A 17,477-nucleotide genomic window follows, 5' to 3' on the forward strand; every position below is an offset into this window, starting at 1 on the left:
AGGATTCACTGCTTTGACCTCCTTGTAGTCCAAGGGACTCTCAAGAGTCTTCTCCCATGCTATAGTTTGAAAGCATCAGTTTTTGGTGCTCAGCCTTCTTTATGGTCCAACTCTCACATCTGCACACAACTGCTGGAAAAACCAGAGCTTTGACAAGATGGACCTTTGTCAGCAAAGTAACGTCTCTGCCTTTAATATGCTGTCTGGGTTTTGGTTTAGCTCACAAAATACACTTAGCACAACATTCCCAGCTTCCCCACTTTTAAGTGTGGTTGAGTGGTGTTCGATACAGTCACACGCCGGGCGGGCGTCACCACCTTCCCTTCACAGAACTCATTTTATCTTGAAAAACTGAAACGCTGTCCCCAAGAGACAGCTCCCACTCCCCTCGCCCAGCCCCGGGAACTACAATTTTACTTTCTGTCTCTCCGAGTGTGATGACTCTAGGTCCCTCATGTGAGAGGGACCTAGAGTCACTGTGTTTTTCTTTATCACACGTTTAACACAGTGTCCTCAGGGTTCATCCAGGCTGTGACAGGGGACAGGACTTCCGTCCTTTTTGCTTAGTCTCTCAGTCGTGTCTGAATCTTTTCAGCCCCATGGACTGTAGCCCACCAGGCTCCTCTGTCCATGGATTTTCCAGGCAAGACTATTAGAGTGGGTTGCCACTTCCTTCTCCAGAGGATCTTCCGGATGGAACCTGAGTCTCTTGCGTCTCCTGCATTGGCAGGCACGTTCTTTACCACTAGTGCCACCTGGGAAGCCCTCCCTGCTTTTAAAGGCTGACTAACATCCCGCTCAGCCATTCTTCATCAATGGACACTAGGAAGCCCTCCCGGCTTTTAAAGGCTGACTAACATCCTGCTCAGCCATTCTTCATCAATGGACACTGGGAAGCCCTCCCTGCTTTTAAAGGCTGACTAACATCCCGCTCAGCCATTCTTCATCAATGGACACTGGGAAGCCCTCCCGGCTTGTAAAGGCTGGCTAACATCCCGCTCAGCCATTCTTCATCAATGGACACTAGGAAGCCCTCCCGGCTTGTAAAGGCTGACTAACATCCCGCTCAGCCGTTCTTCCATGGATGGACACTGGGAAGCCCTCCCGGCTTGTAAAGGCTGACTAACATCCCGCTCAGCCGTTCTTCCATCGATGGACACTGGGAAGCCCTCCCTGCTTGTAAAGGCAGGCTAAGATCCCGCTCAGCCATTCTTCCATGGATGGACACTGGGAAGCCCTCCCGGCTTGTAAAGGCTGACTAACATCCCGCTCAGCCGTTCTTCCATCGATGGACACTGGGAAGCCCCCCCGGCTTGTAAAGGCTGACTAACATGCCGCTCAGCCATTCTTCCATGGATGGACACTGGGAAGCCCTCCCGGCTTGTAAAGGCTGACTAACATGCCGCTCAGCCGTTCTTCATCAATGGACACTGGGAAGCCCTCCCTGCTTTTAAAGGCTGACTAACATCCCGCTCAGCCGTTCTTCATCAATGGACACTGGGAAGCCCTCCCGGCTTGTAAAGGCTGACTAACATCCCGCTCAGCCGTTCTTCCATGGATGGACACTGGGAAGCCCTCCCGGCTTGTAAAGGCTGACTAACATCCCGCTCAGCCGTTCTTCCATCGATGGACACTGGGAAGCCCTCCCGGCTTGTAAAGGCTGACTAACATCCCACTCAGCCGTTCTTCATCAATGGACACTGGGAAGCCCTCCCTGCTTTTAAAGGCTGACTAACATCCCGCTCAGCCGTTCTTCATCAATGGACACTGGGAAGCCCTCCCGGCTTGTAAAGGCTGACTAACATCCCGCTCAGCCGTTCTTCCATCGATGGACACTGGGAAGCCCTCCCGGCTTTTAAAGGCTGACTAACATCCCGCTCAGCCGTTCTTCCATGGATGGACACTGGGAAGCCCTCCCGGCTTGTAAAGGCTGGCTAACATCCCGCTCAGCCGTTCTTCCATCGATGGGCTCTTGCGTGTCTCCACCTTCTGGCTGCTGTGAATAACACTGCTGTCAGCACGCAGACAGATTTCCATTCCTACCTTTGCTTTCAACTCTTTTGGGTTTACACCCAGAAGTGGAATTGCTTGGTCACTGGGTAAGTCTGTGTTCGACTTTCTGAGGACTAGTTAGGATGGGAGAATTTTCATGTGTCTCAGGATCACCCAGTTCAGAAGACAGCAATCCTCTGCTATGCTCACAGTTGAGAATAACAATAAAGAAAGAGCACAGATGCTCCTGGAAACTGCAGGTCATTGGTTTTATGCTGAATGTGGCGTCAGGAGAGCTGTGTACAATTTCCTTAGACACAAGGGCCAGGTTCTCCGTACTTGGGGCACGGTGCCTCCAGCACCGTAGGTAGGTCACCGAGGTGTGTGGACACGCCCAGGGGTCGGTGTTCAGCTCTTCTCATCTCCACTAGCTGAGTATCTTCAACGTCCCTTCCATGGAGGCAGTTTCTCTCTTTTTGTTTTGAATCTGTGAAATGTGGCTAATAGTATCTACCCCATCCATTCCATATGGCATATGAGGATAAAAGCAAAAAATATTGGTAAAGTGCTTGGCAAATGGTAAAGTAACAGATCAGTGTAAGGCAGTCTATGATCACTAAAACCATTAATATTATTAGCACCGACCAAATAACGCAGTAATGTTGATCAAAATAGAGCCAGATTGTTTTTAAAGGGGCTGCAGGTATCATCTGGACAGTCTAATACCGGCCCCACAGGCCAGCCCAGGCTTCGCGTCCATCCCTATCCTGGCAGGCACGCAGACATCTCCTCGGGGACCACTGCCCCGGGCTCAGCTTGCAGACCCTGCCCGCACCGCCTCTCGGACAGTTCACAGCCTGACCACTAGGTGTCAGCATGGCCCTCTTAGGACGCGCGGTACCCGCCACCGTGCGGCTAGAACCGCTCTGGGGCAGCTTCACCTGCAACCTGGATCCACACGGAACCTGAGGTTTGTTTCCATTCCTGACGCCCCCCACCCCCACCCCCTCACTCCCCAGCATCGTCAGCCTCCTCTGCACTAGTCCTGCTCTCGCCAGCGCCCCTGGTTTGGCTGTTTCCTAAAGAGCAAGAAGCTGGATTTTTCTTCATAAACGAACGCATCAGGGACTCCAGGACCTACGGGGCACGACCCCCGGCAGCGTGCAAAGGGGAAATGTGCTTATAAGATGCGCTGCTGGGGTTCTCTGAGGCCCCGAGCTGAGGGCGGAGGAGGGCCCTCAGGATCCACGCGGGTCCTTATCCCCAAATCTCCGCAGAACCATGACATTCTACCCCACGCCCCCTAGCGCGCCTGTCGTGGAAGACAGTCTGGAGTGGGAATTCTGGCGCAAGGTCTGTGCACACGCGCGCGCTCTCCCAGTGCAGCTGCGGGGGGATTTCTGATCCCAGGTGACCCAGTGGCTCCCCTCCCAGTTGAGGAGAGACGACGCATTAGTTCTCACTCTGTGTGCGTGTGTGCTAAGTTGCTTCGGTCGTGTCCGACTTGGTGACCCCATGGACTGTAGCCCGCTGGGCTCCTCCATCCATGGGATTCTCCAGGTGAGAATCCTGGAATGGGTTGCCATTTCCTCCTCCAGGGGAGCTTCCGGACCCAGCGATGGAACCCAGGTCTTCTATGCCTCCCGCATGGGCAGATGGGTTCTTTACCACTGGGGTGACCTGAGATGCCCACTTCTCACTGCAAGTCTTAACAAGTAAGCACATTTGGTCAAAATTGTCTATAGCACAACGACAATTCCACATTACAGGTTTTACAAATAGGAAATGAAAATGTTAAAATAGCAATGTCTGAGCACGATCAGCGGCTGACCCAACAGACCGAAGCTTCCCTTTCCTGCCGGCTGGCGCCCCTGCCCACTCCAGCGGCCCACGTGGGCGGCCGCTCTGGCAGCGGCCGAGGGCCGACCCCCGCCGGCCCAGAGGTCCTCTCACCTCCGGGGCCACGAAGTTGGCCGTGTAGCAGGGGGTCATAAGCAACCCGTTCTCGGCTCGCAGCTGCTTGGCAAACCCGAAGTCACAGATGCGGATGGATTCGGGGTTTCCAGACTCGTCCACATACAGGATATTGCTCGGCTTTAGGTCCCGGTGAACAACCTGGAGAAGCAGGAGGAGCCACGCCTAACTCGGGGGCCAGGATGGAGCAGGGGCGAGAAGCTGGGGGGGAAGGGGGTCCCCTCGTGAGATAAGCGCTCATTTGGAGCCGTTTACCCTGGGTGGGTCTGGCAGAAGCCATTGGCTGGGATGCTACAAACTCTGTGGGTCCTTCCCCCTCCTCTTTCTCTTACACGGATGCTCAAAACCAAGGACCAAACAACCGCCCCAGCCCCTCAGATGGCGAGTGTTTGGATGAATAAATAAGTAGGCAGCCATCCAGGATCAGGGGGGCCCCTTGGGGCCATCACTCGGGGACGCCGCTGGTGCTCAGGAATGTGGATTTCTGAGGATACAGGCCGGCCGTGTGCGGCCACGTTCCAGCGTGGGCAGGTGCCGGGCACCCCAGTGGGTGTGCAGACAAGGAGCCTCCATCCTGTGCTCACGGCCAGTGGGCAGAAACCCGAGGCTGCATCTGTGCCCGGGGAGCGGCCGGGCGCTCTGAGCACCAGGGACAGAGCCAGCGGCACCTCAAAGCACAGAGGCTGCTCAGCTCTTCAGGGCACAGAGCAGCTTCTTCTGAAGGGGACAGAGGCCCATTGTGAGAATTCGTGGCGTGCCCGCAGCCCACGTGGGGCCCACGTGTCTCCATTGTCCTGCTCACGCCCAGACAGAGGACGGGGGAGGCAGATGAAAAAAGGCTTTGGCAGGCGGCCGGTGGGGCTTCAGAGGCTGCGAGGCCGGGAGACTAAAGACCCCGGTGCCAGCTCCCCTCTTGCAATGGAGGCCAGTCTGCCAAACCACCCTCTGAAGGGCCACCTCTGGAGTCTGACTGTCCTGGGAAGGGTTTACTAATCCCAGAACCAGCGACCGCCGTGTGGGCCCAGAGGAGCGCCCTGTTCAGAGGGCACATGTGTGCGGCTGGCTGAGGAACACTGCAGGCCTCCCGGGGGTTGCTGACCAGGCAGGGAATCTGGGGCTGGGGAGGGGGACGGGCCTGGAGGCACGGTGCTGGGAGGGAACCGGCTTTTCGTGCAGCTTTGGGCCAGACCCTCAACCCTTCTGTGCTCCAGTCTCCTCCTCTGTGAAATGGGTCTGATCTGGAGCCTAGAACTGACCAGACGAGGGCTCAGAGCCGTGCTGGACGCCGGTGAGGGCTGCAATCTTGCCTCTCACGGTCATTTCATCACCGGCCTCCTGGGCAGTGGGGATGGGACAGTGACGAGCACCCCACCATCAAGTCCGAAGTACGTTTTCACTATAATCGGTCCCAGTGAATTTAAATCTCCTGACCGAGCTCCTGGATGCAGGCTGTGTGTGTCTGAAATCACGCAGGCCCATGAGGAACGGCTGGGGTTGGGGAGGAAGGCGGGGACGCCTGGTTCCCAAGTGCTGAGCCGGCGGCCTGGGGGAGCCGGCGGCCTGGGGGAGCCGGCTTCCCGCGCCTCCCGCGGCCCGCCCCGGGGGCGCCTTACCCCCTGCGAGTGGAGGTAGTCCATGGTCTTGGTGATGGTGCACAGCACTGCGCTGGCCTCCCGCTCCGAGAAGTACCGCTGCCGCAGGATGCGGTCCAGCAGCTCGCCGCCGCGCATCAGCTCGGTCACCAGGTACACAAACTTCCCGTCGTCGTAGACCTGGTGGGGGGCGAGAGCGCGCGCCCGGCTCAGGGACCCCCCGGGGGGGCACAGGGGCGCCGCGCCGGAGGAACAGGGGGCAGGCCGGCGGCGCCGCCCGGGGGCTGGGGCCGGGGCTTCCCTTTAAGCTTTGTTCACATAGGCCTGTCCTCAGAACTGAGCCCGCGTCAGGAAGGCCTCTTACGCGGGCCTTCACAGGGCCCTGGGGAGGCCGACGGGCGGGTCCTGGTATCTTGAGGTTCGGGTTGACGACCCTGGGGTCAGGCTGGGGTGGAGGGCAGGGGCGGAGAGGAGGCCAGCGCGCTCCCCGTTCTGACTCCCCGGCCGGGATGGACGCTGCCTGGAGCACTCGACTGGCTCCAGTGCGCCGGGTCACCCCCTCCCTGTCCTTCTTCCAGGGACAAGGACCCCGCATCACTCAGCACGGACAGAGGGACGCTGGCCGGGGCCGCAGATCTGGAGCCTCAGAGCTGAAGCCCGGCTTCACGGGCTCCACGCTCTCCACGACGGTGAGAGACAGTACGGCCGGGTTAGAACCCTCGCGGGCTCTCTCTCCCCTCCCCCACGGCACGCCCCGTTACGGGGATCCGGGAGGATGTGGGGGGCCGTCAATGGGACTCGATGAATGGCCAGGCAGGTCGGGCCCCCAGCTGCCGGGTGACCCCGAGGGTCTGCGTCTACAGGGCTTCCGGGGGCGGGGCACAGGCACAGCTCGGCGACAGCGGCGCCGCCCGAGGGCACTTACGTCTTTGAGGGTGATGATGTTGGGGTGCTGGCCGTACCGCAGGAGAATCTCGATCTCCTCCGAGGGGTCCCTTTTACTCTTGTCGATGATCTGAAACAGACAGGGTGTGTGACATTCGGCGTCCAGCGGGCGCCGGCGGCTGGGACCCCTTCTGCGCCCTCCCCCTCCCCGTCTCCAGCTTGAGCTCAGCCAAGATAACCCAACACTGCCCAGAAACGCATGGCCATCCTTTCTTTCCTAGTGAGCAACAGACTGACATTAAAAAAAAAAGAGGGCACTCGCCTCCAGACATTAAATTTTAAGCCGTTACACAGCTCGATGAAGAAGGGTGAGTTTGGGGAGCTCACACAGGCACCCCAAAAGCAGAAGGTGCTTTTTTCTACACTCGTCAGGCTCTGGGAGGGGCAGGGCTGTGCCAACTCTCTGTCCAAAGCGGGCCTCCAGCTGCTGTGTGTCTCTTGCCTCCTTGGGAAGCTACACACCAGGCACAAAGGGAGACCCAGCATGGTTTGGACCGGGAGACACCGGGGGAGACCCAGTGCGGTTCTGACAGAGAGATGTTGGGTTGATGTGGCGCTGAGGCTGTGCCATGGCTCATCTGAACGGATGCTCCTTCAGGCTTCTAACCTCCCTCCTCTTCCTGGCAAGTGTAGCCCAGGTCTTAGGATGGCAGAAATATCCTTTCCTCCGTGAAGACAGATGGCTTCCAACCACTGCTGCTGCTGCTAAGTCCCTTCAGTCGTGACTGACTCTGTGTGAGCCCATAGACGGCAGCCCACCAGGCTCCCCCGTCCCTGGGGTTCTCCAGGCAAGAACACTGGAGTGGGTTGCCATGTCCTTCTCTAATGCATGAAAGTGAAAAGTGAAAGTGAAGTTGCTCAGTCGTGCCCGACTCTTAGCGACCCCAGGGACTGCAGCCCACCAGGCTCCCCCGTCCCTGGGATTCTCCAGGCAAGAACACTGGAGTGGGGTGCCATTTCCTTCTCCAAGCATGCATAGATGCACGCTAATTTACTTCAGTCGTGTCCGACTCTGTGCGACCCTATGGACAGCAGCCCACCAGGCTCCTCCGTCCACAGGATTCTCCAGGCAAGAATACTGGAGTGGGTTGCCATTTCCTTTTCCAGCTTCCAAGCACAGGTGTCATGGATGAACGCCGACCTTGATCCAGGCAGGCGTTTATTCATGCCTTGTCACTGTCAGTGGATTACCACGGGCTCCTCCGGAGGCAGCTTCCTGCGCCCTGGTCCTGCTTTCTGTGGGGATGGAGCGGGCTGGGGAGGGGGCCCCGAGCACGCAAAGTCTACAGCACCTGGTGGGATTCGACACTCAGAAGCAGTGCTCTTCCATGTGCATCAGCTTCACCCAATTTCAAAACATTCGCCACGGGGAGGACACGCATTTCAGAGGGAGGAAAACTCGCTTTCACTCCCCATCGCATCCAAGGCTCCAAGCAGAGCTCAGCATAAACTCACTCTCTTTTTCAGGTGAGCAAAACGCCCGGGGGGGTGGAGGAGGACCCAGAGTGAGTGCTCTGCCAGCCCCCACCCCGCTGCTCCTTAACTGCCGAGGAAGATGGTCGCGGAGTCTGTGCTTCTCCCTGGCTCAGTTTTAAACCCGCCGCCAGGCCCTGCTGACATCACACCGGGACCGTGAGCCCCACGGCACACTGGGATTCAGCATCAAGTGAAACGTCACGCATCCTTTCTTGACCCAGCACCTTCCTCCTCCTGTTACTGAGGTTCTAGCTCAGACACCAGGGTGACTTCTGTTACTGAAGGAAGTCAACACACAGAGCGTCCGTCTAGAGGAGACGTCGTAAAGGCTCCTTCAGCAGCTGGTGAAGGGGAAGCCTTAACATGAGGATGCTTAGCTGCCCGCGGTGTGGTCTTTATGCTGCGTGGGTCCCACGCTGGCCAGCAAGGTTCTAGGACCCTTTCTGCCCCAGCTGCCTGCCGGCCATGCAGTTCCTGGCCTGTGACCCCTTTGCAACTTGAGAAGATTAAAATCATTAGTGGTGGTTTTTTTAAAAAGTTAACAGTATATTCTTTTTTTTTTTTCAAATAAAACTTTAGGATTTTTGTTGTTGTTCAGTCACAAAGTCATGTCCATCTCTTTGCGACCCCATGGACTGCAGTACACCTGGCTTCCCTGTCCATCACCAACTCACAGAGCTTGCTCAAACTCATGCCTATTGAGTCGGTGGTGCTATCCAACCATCTCAACCTCTGTCGGCCCCTTCTCCTCCTGCCTTCAATCTTTCCCAGCATCAGGGGCTTTTCCAATGAGTCAGCTCTTCGCATCAGGTGGCCAAAGTATTTGAGTTTCAGCTTCAGCATCAATCCTTCCAATGAACACCCAGGACCGATCTCCTTTAGGATGGACTGGTTGGTCTCCTTGCAGTGCAAGGGACTCTCAAGAGTCTTCTCCAACACCACCGTTCAAAAGCACCAGTTCTTCAGTGCTCAGTCTTCTTTATGGTCCAGCTCTCACACTGATACATGACTACTGGAAAAACCATAGCTTTGACTAGACAGACAAATCACGATGGAACAGGACGCAGGATGAACAAGAAAGAAGAAACTTTTTTACCACACCGAAGGCACGGGGCAGGGTGAGGGGAGCCGTCACGGGACCAGAGCTGGCAGCTGCATGGACGGGCCCCCCAGGCCTGGGCACGCTGCCCTCCTCCCTCCTGGGGTGTCTCCCCAGGTGGGACTGACCGGAAGCCAGGGGGCGGGCAGGGCACCGTGGTGGGGTCCCTAGTGGGCCTGGAGTTGGGGAGTGGGCAATGCCCGGAAGGGGGTCCCCGGGGAGTGGAGGTGGGCTCAGGCTCCCGCACCTGCCCTGCCGGCTGCTGCCTCCCACCCAGTCTGGGCGATGGGGGGCCAGCACGCAGCGGCGAGTTCTGTTCAGACCCAGAGTCCTGATCCTGACTGATGCCACCCGGCGGTCAGCGCCCAGCGAGGCTGGCAAACCAGACTGTCCAGGAGCTGCTGTCTGAGCAGCTGTACGCTTCCACAGCCCACGAAGCGAGTCCAGCCCCAGCAAAGGAGGCAGAGGACAGGATTCTCCTTAGCAGGTGAAGCGCACAGGTAGGTATCAGCACGTCTTACTCCTGCCGGCTGAAGGCGGGGACGAGACTGGTCCAGACGTTCCAACATCCACATGCTTGTTCCTCTTCCTTTCGGTCTCTGCATTCCCCATCTTCCTCTTCCTCACCTCTGTTCGGCATGGGCTCCCCTCCCAGACGCTGAATAACACAGGGCTTCAAGGTGCACAAGACGGCGGGGGCAGAACGCCCAGGCCCGCCACACTCCCTCCCGAGGTGGAGTGTTTCCTCTGACTTGTCGAGAGGATTTATACCATATTTGAAACGAGACTAGCAGAGCATGGAGTCCCTTGTAAAATTGAACAGATACCTTCTCTTGTTCAATTAACTTAAACAAATGACACAGAGAAAGGGCTCCAAGTTTTCCTGCCAGAAAAAATTAAATTTCCATGCCAATCAATTCTCCTTCTAAAAATAAGCTCTATTCACGTCAGCCATCTGTCTTAATTCCACTGCTTTTCTGGTTGACAAATTACATACGCAGCATGAAAATGAGCCCAGAAACGCGGTGTAATTGTCAGCAGTCTGTTGTGAATACAAATGGGGTGGACAGTCAGCCCAGCTTCAGCCCTGAGTGTGTCGGCCACACTTCACTAGAATTACAAATTGGGAGACGCTGACTCCGGCACAGTTTCAAGGATGGCGCTTTATTTTTACCTGACTCCATTGCTATTTTAAGAACACACGAATCTGCTCCTGAAAGGACTCCCAGCTGTGCTGCCCTTCAGGACAACGTGGCCATGGCTGCTGACGTCCACTCAGACCTGCGTGAGCCTCGCAGACACACAAGGAAACGGGCGAGCGGCGCCTTGGGTGAGAGGAGCCTGTGTCTGTGTGTCTGCAGAGGAAACAGACCAACCGGAGAGTCTGCAGCCACAGAGGGCTCCCTTAGTTTTCGATTCATCAGCGATATCCCCCTTTGGCTCTGGGCTCTGGTTCTGTGATCAGTAAAGCCCTACCTGGCTGGACTGTGAGTTTCCCGAGAACAGGTTTGCTTTTGCCAGGAACCTAGCACTGTGTCTGCCTGAGAAAAAGAGTTAATACAAAATCGTAAAACATGAATAAAAGTACCTGGTTACTGAACAGAGGGGTTCAGTAAGGAGACGCGTGCAGAAGGAAATGCGATCTAGAGACAGGAAGTGTTGGGTGGGCCAGGCGTCCTGCCCCTCTGACAATAAACAAGCCAGAGGAAGGGATGCAGTGATTCTGAATTTGAAGAAAAGCCCCTGATTGCTATCTCTCTCTCTCTCCCCCTTTCGGTCACACCACGCGGCTTGTGGAATCTTAGCTCCTTGACAAAGGGTTGCACCCAGGCCCCAAGAGTGAAAGCAGAGTCCCCACCACTGGGCCACCAGGAAACTTCTGGGACTTTTCTTTAGCACCATCTGTCCTTGCTACCACCAAGCATCATGACGGGGTGTAGATAGGAAGCGAGCTGGGAAGCACGCTGGGTTCTAAGAGCCCTGAAACATGCACTGCAGGTCGGGAGGACAGGGACAGGCGGGGACCACACCGTGATCAGAGAGACTGACGCCCAGTGCTGGGAGCAGGGTTCTGGGTTCAGGGAGGGGCGCTGCCCCCGTGGGAGTGGGCTAAGGATGGGGTGAGGAGGGGCCGGAGGAGCTCCAGGAACAGGGCAGTGTGGGCCTGCTGGCCACTGCAAGGATCCGGGTTCCACCTGAGTGAGAACAAGACCCAGATTCCTCCACAACCAGTCCTTCCCATCAGGAAGCTTCCACAAGCTCTGATCCTTATCCATCAGAGGGCAGACAGAATGAAAACCACAATCACAGAAGACTAACCAAACTGATCACATGGACCACAGCCTGGTCTAAATCAGTGAAACTATGAGCCATGCCATGGAGGGCCACGCAAGACAGGCGGGTCACGGTGGAGAGTTCTGACAAAACATGGTCCACTGGAGAAGGGAATGGCAAACCACTTCAGCATTCTTACCTTGAGAACCCCATGAACAGTATGAAAAGGTAAAAAGATAGGACACTGAAAGATGAACTCCCCAGGAGGGTAGGTGCCCAATATGCTACTGGAGATCAGTGGAGAAATAACTCCAGAAAGAATGAAGGGATGGAGCCAAAGAAAAACAACACCCAGCTGTGAATGTGACTGGTGATGGAAGCAAGGTCCGATGCTGTAAAGAGCAATATTGCCTAGGAACCTGGAATGTTAGGTCCAAGAATCAAGGCAAATTGGAAGTGGTCAAACAGGAGATGGCAAGAGTGAACGTCGACATTTTAGGAATCAGTGAACTAAAATGGACTGGAGTGGGTGAATTTAACTCCAATGATCATTATATCTACGACTGTGGGCAAGAATCTATTAGAAGAAATGGAGTAGCCATCATAGTCAACAAAAGAGTCTGAAATACAGTACTTGGATGCAATCTCAAAAATGACAGAATGATCTCTGTTCATTTCCAAGGCAAACCATTCAATATCATGGTAATCCAAGTCTATGCCCCAACCAGTAACGCTGAAGAAGCTGAAGTTGAATGGTTCCTTGAAGACCTACACTATCTTCTAGAACTAACACGAAAAAAAGATGTCCTTTTCATCATAGGGGTCTGGAATGCAAAAGTAGGAAGTCAAAAGATACCTGGAGCAACAGGCAAGTTTGACCTTGGAGGACAAAGGCTAACAAAGTTTTGCCAACAGAACGCACTGGTCATAGCAAACACCCTCTTCCAACAATAGAAGAGAAGACTCTACACATGGACATCACCAGATGGTCAACACCGAAATTAGACTGATTATATTCTTTGCAGCCAAAGATGGAGAAGCTCTATATAGTCAGCAAAAACAAGACTGGGAGCTGACTGTGGCTCAGATCATGAACACCTTATGGCCAAATTCAGACTTAAATTAAAGACAGTAGGGAAAACAGCTAGACCATTTAGGTAAGACCTAAATCAAATTCCTTATGATTATACCATGGAAGTGACAAATAGATTCAAGGGATTAGATCTGATAGACAGAGTGCCTGAAGAACTATGGATAGAGGTTCTTGATATTGTTTAGGAGGTGTTCATGAAAACCATTCCTAAGAGAAAGAAATGCAAAAAAGCAAAATGGCTGTCTGAGGAGGCCTTACAAATAGCTGAGAAAAGAAGAGAAGCAAAAGGCAAGGGAGAAAAGGAAAGATATACTCATCTGAATGCAGAGTTCCAAAGAATAGCAAGGAGAGATAAGAACACCTTCCTCAGTGATCAGTGCAAAGAAATCGAGGAAAACAACAGAATGGGAAAGACTAGAGGTCTCTTCAAGAAAATTAGAGATACCGAGGGAACATATCATGCAAAGATGGGCACAATAAAGGAAAGATAGGGTATGGACCTAACAGAAGCAGAAGAGACTAAGAAGAGGTGGCAAGAATACACAGAACTATACAAAAAAGATCTTCACAACCCAGATAACCATGATGGTGTGATCATTCACCTAGAGCCAGACATCCTGGAATGTGAAGTCAAGTGGGCCTTAGGAAGCATCACTATGAACAAAGCTAGTGGAGGTGATGGAATTCCCATTGAGCTATTTCAAGTCCTAAAAGATGATGCTGTGAAAGTGCTGCACTCAATATGCCAGCAAATATGGAAAACTCAGCAGTGGCCACAGGACAGGAAAAGGTCCGTTTTCATTCCAATCCCAAAGAAAGACAATGCCAAAGAATGCTCAAACTACCACAAAATTGCACTCATCTCACACACTAGCAAATTAATGCTCAAAATGCTCCAGGCTAGGCTTCCATAGTACGTGAACTGAGAACTTTCAGATGTTCAAGCTGGTTTTAGAAAAGGCAGAGGAACCAGAGATCAAATTGCCAACATCTGTTGGATCATCAAAAAAGCAAGAGAGTTCCAGAAAAACATCTATTTCTGCTCTATTGACTATGCCAAAGTCTTTGACTGTGTGGATCACAACAAACTATGGAAAATTCTTCAAGAGATGGGAATACAAGACCACCTGATCTGTCTCTTGAGAAATCTGTATGCAGGTCAAGAAGAACAGTTAGAACTAGACATGGAACAACGGACTGGTTCCAAATAGGAAAAGGAGTACATCAAGGCTGTATATTGTCACCCTGCTTATTTAACTTATACGAAGAGTACATCATGAGAAACGCTGGGCTGGAGGAAGCACAAGCTGGGATCAAGACTGCCGGGAGAAATATCTATAACCTCAGATACGCAGATGACACCACCCTTATGGCAGAAAGTGAAGAGGAACTAAAAAGCCTCTTGAAGAAAGTGAAAGAGGAGAGTGAAAAAGTTGGCTTAAAGCTCAACATTCAGAAAATGAGGATCATGGAATGTGGTCCCATCACTTCATGGCAAATATATGGGGAAACAAGGGAAACAGTGGTTGACTTTATTTTCTTGGGCTCCAAAATCACTGCAGATGGTGATTGCAGCCATGAAATTAAAAGACGCTTACTCCCTGAAAGGAAAGTTATGACCAACGTAGATAGCATATTCAAAAGCAGAGACATTACTTTGCCAACAAAGGTCCATCTAGTCAAGGCTATGGTTTTTCCAGTGGTCATGTATAGATGTGAGAGTTGGACTCTAAAGAAAGCTGAGCAGTGAAGAATTGATACTTCTGAACTGTGGTGTTGGAGAAGACTCTTGAGAGTCTCTTGGACAGGAAGGAGATCCAACCAGTCTATCCTAAAGGAAATCAGTCCTGAATGCTCATTGGAAGGACTGATGCTGAAGCTGGAGCTCCAATACCTTGGTCATGTGATGTGAAGAACTGACTCATTGGAAAAGACCCTGATGCTGGGAAAGATTGAAGGCAGGAGGAGAAGGATATGGCAGAGGATGAGATGGTTGGATGGCATCACTGACTCAATGGACATGAGTTTGAGAAAGCTCTGGGAGTTGGTGATGGACAGGGAAGCCTGGCATGTGCAGTCCATGGGGCTGCAGAATCAGACCCAACTGAGCGGCTGAACTGAACTGACCAAGTGAGGGAACTGCTGTGGGCGGTGGGTGGGGGCGGTGGGGTTGGGGGTGGCAGGGATGGTGTGGAAACTGGCACAGACTAGAATACGCACCCAGTCACGTCAAGCCACAAAGGCCTGAAACTGAAATGAAAGCAAAACTGCATGCAACTTGTACAAAGTGAGCACAGAACCTCTCATGAAATAAGAATGTGAATTATCTTCTCCTTCCAAATGCACCTCTCCCCTTTGAATCCTACTGGATCATAGTTACCTTCTGCAGTTCATCACTGATTCCATTTCAATCTTATTTTAAATGAAAGGTGCTTTGGCATCTGTGAAGTTTGTGTGTTGTGTTATTTCCAAGTCTTACACAATTTCATCCCCTCCCACTAGCCTCTGGGGCTGGCTGGGAACACAAAGGTGGGCCTGAGTCTCACATCAGACGCCCGAGGTCTCAGAAAGCAGGGCACATCTGTTCACTGCGACATGCCTGAGACAACGCCGTGGTTCTTCCCCTCCAGCCGTCCTAGCCTGAGGCAGGTGCTCGGGGGGACACCCCACCAGATGAAGCTGAGGTGGGGGGTCAGCGATGTGTCCTCCCAGGTCAGACTCTCCCGGCGGGGGGCCCTGGGCACCTGGTGGGGTTTGCTTCAGCGGGGGGCAGGGCCCAAGCCCAGGGACCAGACTCTTGTTCAGTCGCCAGGTCATGTCCGGCTCTTTGCGACCCCATGGGCTGCAGCACGCCAGGCTCCCCTGTCCTCGTCTGCCTCCCAGAGTCACTGAGAGAGTCGCTGTTCCATGTGGTCTCACTGATTCAGGACCTGAGTATGAAATGCAGCTGCGAACAAGTGCAAACCAGCAGTTTTGTTTCCTGGGTGTACATCTGGGTGGGTTGGTTTCAGTACATTCGTATAAAGACCTCGACCTGAAACTGCAGTTTAACTAAAATTGCAGTGAATGTGACGACAGAGTATTTACCATACAAAAGTAGGTATTTATAAGGCTGACATAAACTGAAAGCAGAACACAGTGGTATTTCCAAGAATGTGAGAGCCGCTGCACGCTGAACTCTGAGCTTGGAGGCTGATGGTTCGGAACTGACCCCGAGGCCCCTCAGAAGGGCCGCACCCAGACGCCGGCTCTGGGCAGAGAGGGGGTGTCCTGCCCTGCACAAAGCGTGTTCGTGGTGCACGGGCATCCAGCTACCAGGACAGCAAGCAGAGGCTCCGCAGAGAAGGAAACCGCCTTCATCTCCAGACATCAGCTGCCGGATTTGTCTACCCAACACTCCTTTATCTTTATGCTTTAGGCTAGGGTTCCCAACCTCGCCTGACCTTGTGGGGTTGAGTCTCTGGGGCACTGGTGGGGGGTGCTGTCCTGCGTGGGATTCGGGGAAACACCCTGACCTCTGGGCACCACACGCCAGGAGCGGCTCCTGCCCCACACATGTTCCCCCGGGGGGAAGAATCACCCCGGTGTGATGGCCTCAGGCAAGGCCCGCGTATTCCGCCCACAGCCCTTCTGTCCGGGGAGACCGTGTCTCCTTCTGCAGCTCTGCACCAGAGGGGACGTTCCCGCCCCTCCCAGTAGCCGCACAGTGGACACGACTGCATTGTCTCCGAATGAAACCAACCCCGTTCTCCGTCCAAGAGTCTGCACCGTGGGGTCTGCACACCGTGGTGGCCTGAAGAGGTGTCGCCGGAGTTCAACAGGGCGAGTGCGGAGCTGGGACCCACTCGCAGCCGAGTCGCTGAACCGCGTCACATTCGAGAACACGCCGAGCCAGGCAGCTTCTCGGCTCCTCCGCCAGCGAGTGCGGTGCTGCTGCCCGTCAGGTCAGCTGAGCACAGAAGAGCCAACACGCTTCCGCCGTGTTCCACCTGGAAACGCTGGAGAGGGAACAGAACGGGGAGCCGCAGTGGGGCCGGGCAGCTTTGGGAGCAGATGGGCTCGTCCTAAATGCTCTCTGCCGTGGGACTCCCGCCGGCTTTCGTCTCGGAAGGAAATCCAGACGGGGCGTCTGCCCCCCGATGGAGGAGCCGACGCTCGGCCAGCGGGTAACCGTGCCGCGTGCGTCTCGCTGGGAGGCGCCCCTCCTTCCTCGCCTAATCCAAGTTCCAGCCGACGAATCACGACCCACCAGGGGCTCGGAGACCATGAGGGCGGTCCCTGCGACGCCCACCTGCCCAGTCTGTCCAGGGAACCCCGAGGATTCGACTTCAAGGATCTTCAACTTCACTCGGACTCCCACCATCAGCTGCAGCCACAGTTCCTGGCTTCAGTGCCCAAGAAGCTGGGGCTGGAATCCCCGGAAATGCCAGTCGTGGGGTCCAATCTTTGGGGACGGAGTTAGAAGCCAGTTGCTGACAAAGCTGAATTCAGACAGTGTCTTTTTGGTGAGAGCTGGATACGGGGATGCTGGGGGAAAGACTCCGTTGCCTTTGTCAGCGGGGGCTTATTTTCGGAAACTTCCCTCGTCAGGCTGCACTCTGGAAGGGCACCAGTGTCGGGCACCCACTGAACAACAGACGCGTTTCTCTGCGCTCAGCGGAAGCCTCGATTGTCCCTAGGACTGGTGCTGGCCACCCAACACAGTGTCTAAAGAAATCCTGTGAGGAGTGAGCCACGCAGGAAGAATTTAAGAAGGCCCTGCATGCTTACGAAGTGTGTGAAACATGTTAAGGAAAACTGAAGTCCTCTTGTCGAGGCAGGACTTGGTTCTCCTCTCCCCATCGGCTTGTGTGGACATAGGAACAGCATTGTCCGAGATCCCGTTAAATCCTCCCGAAAATGAGGAAAAATGAAACTCCTCGTTGAGCCACATCAGACCAACATGCGGGGTGGTTCCACTGCAGCCGCAACCCCACCCACTCAGGGATTTTAAATCGTGCGATATTTCCTTCCGTCAACCACTCCTCGTCAT

General features: G+C 54.3%; 1 protein-coding gene across 7 annotated transcripts in view; it reads right to left on the reverse strand.

Annotated features, from left to right (window-relative positions):
* Nucleotides 1-17,477, reverse strand: part of RPS6KA2 (ribosomal protein S6 kinase A2) — a 334,973-nt gene that overhangs the window by 9,657 nt on the left and 307,839 nt on the right. For all 7 annotated transcript variants that reach the window (XM_019967675.2, XM_070796504.1, XM_019967678.2 and 4 more), the window contains 3 exons: nt 6,484-6,573; nt 5,580-5,738; nt 3,946-4,107 (listed from right to left, as the gene is read on the reverse strand). In XM_019967675.2, coding sequence (XP_019823234.2) covers nt 3,946-4,107; nt 5,580-5,738; nt 6,484-6,573 — 411 coding nt within the window. The remainder of the gene's footprint in view (nt 1-3,945; nt 4,108-5,579; nt 5,739-6,483; nt 6,574-17,477) is intronic.

This window comes from Bos indicus, chromosome 9 (assembly GCF_029378745.1).
Source record: "Bos indicus isolate NIAB-ARS_2022 breed Sahiwal x Tharparkar chromosome 9, NIAB-ARS_B.indTharparkar_mat_pri_1.0, whole genome shotgun sequence".
NCBI lineage: Eukaryota > Metazoa > Chordata > Mammalia > Artiodactyla > Bovidae > Bos > Bos indicus.